Source organism: Zea mays, chromosome 5 (assembly GCF_902167145.1).
Source record: "Zea mays cultivar B73 chromosome 5, Zm-B73-REFERENCE-NAM-5.0, whole genome shotgun sequence".
Taxonomy (NCBI): domain Eukaryota; kingdom Viridiplantae; phylum Streptophyta; class Magnoliopsida; order Poales; family Poaceae; genus Zea; species Zea mays.
The window spans coordinates 25,391,577-25,397,596 of NC_050100.1; the positions used below are offsets into that span (position 1 = coordinate 25,391,577).

The window sequence follows — 6,020 nt, forward strand, 5'->3', positions numbered from 1 at the left end:
AATGCAAGCAGTCATCATCTCTGCGAGGTGATGACGATCCCAACCATAAGCAGGGCCACGTAGAACTGCCCACCTCGCCTGCAAAACTCCAAATGCTCGCTCAATGTCCTTTCGACAACTCTCTTGCTTGGTTGTGAAGTGAACCTTTTTTTCCTCAAATGCGTGACGAATTGCTTTTACAAAGGTAGGCCAATTTGGATATATGCCATCTACTAAGTAGTATCCGAAATTGTACGTGGTCCCATTAATAGTGAAGTGCACTGGTGGCATCGTCCCATTACGTAACAGATCAAACACTGGTGACCGATGTAGCACGTTGAGATCATTGTTAGTACCAGGCATTCCAAAGAAGGCATGCCAAATCCACAGATCATACCCAGCGACTGCCTCTAGTATCATTGTTGGCCTCGAATTGCGTCCACAAAACTGTCCGCGCCATGCAGTAGGACAGTTGCGCCATTCCCAATGCATACAATCGATAGAGCCTAGCATACCCGGAAACCCCCTTTCCGTGTTTACAGTTAGTATGCGAGCAATGTCGTCGTGGTTAGGGATACGCAGGTAACGTTCGCTAAAGGAAGAGTTGATTGCGCGACAGAAACGGATAAGGCAGTCCCTAGCCGTAGTCTGTCCAATCTATATGTACTCATCTACCGCATCGGTTGGTAACCCGTACGCAAGGATACGCAAAGCAGCACAAACTTTTTGTAATGGACCAAGCCCTGCTAAACCAGTTGCATCACATCGAATAGTGAAGTAATCGTCTTCTCGCTGAACGACATGAAGGATACGTAGGAACAAAGGACGATGCATCCGAAACCTAAAAACGAAAACAAACCATATAATAAGTAAACGAACCTCCAAATAAAAGTAAAATCATTACTTAGGAAATGTACCTTCGACGAAAAACATGTGATGGATACACTGGATTAGGTCCGAAGTAGTGGTGCTTGATGAGATTTTCTCCAGCAGCGTGGTCCCTATGGATAACTCGGCGAGGCAATGAGGAGCGCCTACGGCGCGTGCTCGTGTTTCCTAGTACAAGGTGGTCAACATGTTGGCAAAGCAACAAGTTGTCGATCTCATCGTCGGAATCATCGGATGACGATGACAACACTAGGCTTTTCAATGAGGCCATGAGGAGCTGAACTTAGACTACGTACTACGTACTTGTGATGGAATAGCGGATGATACAGAAGAGACGAGTGTGTAGATGAGTAGAGCATGCCCGCAGGGGTCCCTTATTTATAGATGGCCTCGGTGTGTGAAGGAAGCCAGACGGTCGTGCCTTGCCGTACAAGCCAGTCGTGTGGTGCAAGCCACTCGTGTCGTGTACTAGAAGAATGCGAATTTCTATTTATAAAAGTACATCAATTTCGACCGTATTTATACTAATGTATGAATACTAATTATTAAGTGTGCTAATTAATTGTAGACGAAAGTACGCTCGTGTACTATGCAAAGAAGAAATAAAATTAAAATTAATATTGGATGGTAGTTGAGTTAGTTGATGATGAAAGTATATAATATTGGTGTGGTGGGGTATAGAGGATTGGTATAGGGGGAACCGCTGTAGAGCGTGGAGATATAGGGGGAGAGAGAACACTGACGTGACACGTGAGTGAGATATAGGGGGAGAAATTTAGGGGAACCGTTGAATTCAGTCTAAGGTAAAGAAAAAGCGCTACGAGTGCGAACCAAACCAATTTGGTGGACCCTTTGCGACCCCACGCCACATGGCGTGTGGAGAAAGTCTCAGCTGTTTATCTGAAGGAAAAGTGCTACGGGTGCGCAAAAGACGTTACTGTCAAGCAAACCCAGAAAATGGCGGCAAGCGGCGGCGGCTTCCTTCCTCTTCCCGCACGCATTCCTTTGTCGTGTCCACTCCACTGCCATCCATCACCCTCGCTCCCTCTCTGCCTCAGTCTCTGTCTGTTACCGATGTCTCCAGTCCTCTGGCTCACCTCACTCCTCTTCCTCGTCCACTCGGCCGCCGCCGACACCAGGCGGGCGCTGCACGAGCCGCTCTTCCCCATCGAATGGACCCCGCCGCCGTCCACTACGGCGCCACCAGCACCGGGATTCGCCTCCGATCCCTCCACACCCGTCCCACCCGTCGACAACGGCGGGCCGGCGCTACTCCCCGCTCCTCCGCCACCGAACACTGTCGCCGCGGACGCCTCTTCATCCCGCACAGGCCCGGGCCCGCGCCCCCACGGCGGCGGCGGAACACCCAAGGCCGCCATTGTCGTCGCCTCCGCCGCCGCGGCGGCCGTCCTCGCGCTGCTGGCCTTCGCCGCCGCGTTTCTCCTCACGGGCCGTCTCGCGCGGCACCCCGCGTGGGCGCACAAACCCCCCGGCCTCGCCGCCGCCGCGCACCCTGGGCCTGCCTCCGCACTCGTGCTGCACGCTGACGCGGTGGGCACCTCGGCGGCGGCGGCGGCCTCGTCGTCGGGTGCCACTGCCACACCGCACCGGAAGGCCCGCTCGGAGCGCGCGAGGCGGGGCATGTGCCGCGACGTCGACACCGTCCCGAGCCCAGAACTCAGGCCGCTCCCGCCGCTTCGGCGCGCGGGATCGTCCGACGAGGACGCCGCGTACTACACACCGGGCCAGCGCTCGGCGGTGTCCGCCGGCGGCGAGGGCGCCGGGACGTGGAGCCAGGCGAGCGCGTCCAGCCCACGAACCACCACTCCCTCCCGCCAAAGCCTCCCCAGCCTCACCAGCGATTTTTTCCCACCGACGCCGGCCGCCGCCACGGCCGTTCCAGCTGCAACCGTGGCGCCTCCTCCGCCCGCACCTCCTGCGCCACGCTCCCGACGCACTCTGCCGCGGACCCGCTTTTCCGCCGGCTCCGCCTCGGATATGAATATGATCAAGCAAATTGTCTCGCCATCCTCCAACCTACCACCGCCACCTCCTCCTCCTCCACCGCCGCCGCCGCCAGCGCCAAGACGCACCAACGCAATCCCAAAGCCTCTGACAACCGCTACACCATTATCAACGCGTCGGCTTCTCAAACAAGAGCAAACAGAGGGGCCAAGTGTCGCTGTGCCGAGAGCACCCGTCGTGGCGGTGAACAAGGACAATGACGGCATGCCAATTCGGACGAACGATGATCATGCCGGTGACGAAGCCCGTCCCAAGCTGAAGCCGCTGCACTGGGACAAGGTCCGGGCGTGCTCCGACCGCGACATGGTCTGGGACCGGCTCAAGTCTAATTCGTTCCAGTTAAGATGCATTCTCAGAACAGACACTATTAAATCATTAAAAATTGTGATGCTGACATGAGTTTCTGGCAGGTTGGATGAGGACATGATCGAGGTGCTTTTCACGAACAATGCTGCAAATGCACCTCCTAGGGACACACTGAGAAAACCTGGAGTGCTGCAATGTAGTGCCAAAGAGAAGGTCCTTGATCCTAAGAAGGCACAGAACATTGCCATCCTGCTGCGCGCGCTGAATGTCACTCCGGAAGAGGTCTCCGATGCACTGCTAGATGGTGAGAAATTCTTTGATTAATGGATATTTCTGGTTCCAGAATATCTACCTAATAGGAACTAGTAGTCATGGATTCTAAGGTAACATCAACTAATATCTTTCTTGACTGATCATTGTGTATAAGCTGTGGTCCATTATTGTTAATTAGTTATGATGTGGACATTTCTAAGGTAACCTCAACAATGGAATTTGCTGATATGTTTGACTGTGCAAGAAAGCTCTGAATATCCAATGACAACATTTTACGTTTCATTATGCATGTAGCTTATTCTTCATCTTCAGCGTACTCTGAATCATATGCATTCTTCATATTATAGCTGCAGGCAACATATGTTTTCCATTTCTGTAATTTTGGACTAAATATTTTTTTTAGAATTAACATGTTTGGAAGCTTACTATCTTTTAATGCTCATACCAATGGGTATTGAAGTATGTCTGAGGACTTCGGATTGGAATTAACAGAAACATGCAATACATACTGCTCCAGGATGTGCAGTCAGCTACATGACAGCATTCTAAACTATTGTCTAGTTCTACTCACAATGTTTATTGCTGCTGACATTCTTTAAACAGGCAATGCTGAATGCCTGGGTGCGGATTTGTTGGAAACCTTGGTAAAGATGGCTCCTACGAAAGAGGAAGAACTGAAGCTTCGAAACTTTACCGGGGACTCATCGAAGCTTGGTTCCGCAGAGCGGTTTCTCAAGGCAGTGCTTGACATACCTTTTTCTTTCAAAAGAGTTGATGCTATGCTCTATCGAGCAAATTTTGAGAGCGAAATCAATTACCTCAGGAAATCTTTCGAAACATTAGAGGTATGCTGGTTCACTTTGCATAGTACGTACTGTAGTTTCTATTATCAGTGGCTTGCACATGAATCAGTAATTGTTTCACATAACTGTCATAGCGTGGAACAAAGTAATTGTTTCTCAACAAACTCTTCATTCACTGTCGTAGATTTGAACAGCTCATTGCACATCGGTCACAGCCATTGCCAGTTCGGCACTTATGACTTATGTGCATCTGAGATCTGACAGTGGCACCCATGCAACAGGGAGGGAGGCGTACGTAATGATGTAATAGCATGACTAGTTATCAGCAAAATCATAAGCCTTTCTGATTTCCGTGCCTTTCTGACAATGATGGCATTCATTTTTGCCATTCAAAATATGTAGTGATCTTGTTCCTCCTACCCCCACCCACCCAAAAAAAAACGATAGCCCTGCTCTGAATTATAGTGCAAAAAAGGAGTTGCCATTATTGTCGGCATGGTTTTGCAGGGAGCTTGTGATGATTTAAAAAGCAGTAGATTGTTCCTGAAGCTACTTGAAGCTGTCCTGCGAACTGGGAACCGAATGAATGTCGGCACAAACCGCGGTCAGGCAAAAGCTTTCAAGCTGGACACTCTACTCAAGCTCGCAGACGTCAAAGGGGCCGATGGTAAAACCACCTTGCTGCACTTCGTTGTCCAGGAAATCGTGCGGTCGGAAGATGCAAAATCCGAGAAAGCCGTAGAAGACGAAACCAGAAGCATCGTGAAAGACGAAACGTTCCGTAAGCAAGGATTGAAGGTTGTATCTGGGCTGAGCAATGAGCTCGGCAACGTCAAGAAAGCAGCGGGCATGGATTTCGATGTGCTGCACAGCTATGTATCCAAGCTCCAGGCCGGCCTTAGCAGGATCAAGTCGGTCCTCCTGCTCGAGGAGCAGTGCGCCCAAGGCCACGGTTTTTTCGCGAGGATGCGTGGTTTTCTCGAGGAAGCTGAGATGGAGATCCAACAGGTGAGGTGCGACGAGGAGAGGGCTCTGGGAAGGGTGAAAGAGATCACCGAGTATTTCCATGGCGATGCCGGAAAGGAGGAAGCGCACCCTCTGAGGATCTTCATGGTGGTGAGGGACTTCCTGTCCATGCTGGACCATGTATGCAAGGAGGTCGGCCAGCAGGACAGGACGGTTGTTGTTGGATCCGCAAGGTCCTTCCGCATGTCAGCGACCACGGCAATGGCGAACCTCAAAGTGTACGGCCAGCACGCAAGAGACAACGACGACGACGAAGAGAGTTGGTCGCTGTAGGAAATCGGGGTCAGGGACCACGGAGCCAAACGAACAGAACCAACCACAAGAACCCTATATAGATGAGTATTATTGTTTCATCTTACCATATAGCGCACATATGTAACTTTTGATAAGTACGAAGATAGGATCAAATTACGTTGTATAATTATGGATGCACCGGATTCTTTCTTGTACGAAGATAGGATGATTTTTTGAGCCTAGAGCACCCGAAAAACCATTCAAAACTGACTAGGGGTCAAGATTGAATGGTTTTGATAGTTGACATACAAAAGTTAGATAAAAGCAAGAATTGAGACTAAAAAGGACTTTATCAGCTACATTGGTTTTTGATATTTTTGAAAAATTTACATATTTAGATTTACATATTTATAAATGTTTACATACATTAAAATATATGTCTAGAATTTTGGGTTCTTACCATTTTTTTTGTAAATTTACATATTT

The 6,020-nt window shown here is 49.9% G+C and overlaps 1 protein-coding gene across 1 annotated transcript; it reads left to right on the forward strand.

Annotated features, from left to right (window-relative positions):
- The first annotated feature begins 1,801 nt into the window (after positions 1–1,801).
- Positions 1,802–5,802, forward strand: LOC103626135 (formin-like protein 4). The gene is made up of 4 exons (XM_008646523.3): positions 1,802–3,230; positions 3,303–3,502; positions 4,075–4,316; positions 4,782–5,802. The coding sequence occupies exons 1-4, from the start codon at positions 1,825–1,827 to the stop codon at positions 5,571–5,573; spliced, it is 2,640 nt and encodes an 879-aa protein (XP_008644745.1). The 5' UTR covers positions 1,802–1,824; the 3' UTR covers positions 5,574–5,802.
- The last annotated feature ends 218 nt before the right edge of the window (positions 5,803–6,020 follow it).

What these genes read in the sequence shown, in the direction of transcription:
- LOC103626135 (XM_008646523.3), top strand. Translation starts at nt 1,825, where the DNA reads ATGGCGGCAAGCGGCGGCGGCTTCCTTCCTCTTCCCGCACGCATTCCT. An exon ending in CTCCGATGCACTGCTAGATG is followed by an intron (nt 3,503 to 4,074) that starts GTGAGAAATTCT and finishes TTCTTTAAACAG; the next exon opens with GCAATGCTGAATGCCTGGGT. An exon ending in AATCTTTCGAAACATTAGAG is followed by an intron (nt 4,317 to 4,781) that starts GTATGCTGGTTC and finishes ATGGTTTTGCAG; the next exon opens with GGAGCTTGTGATGATTTAAA.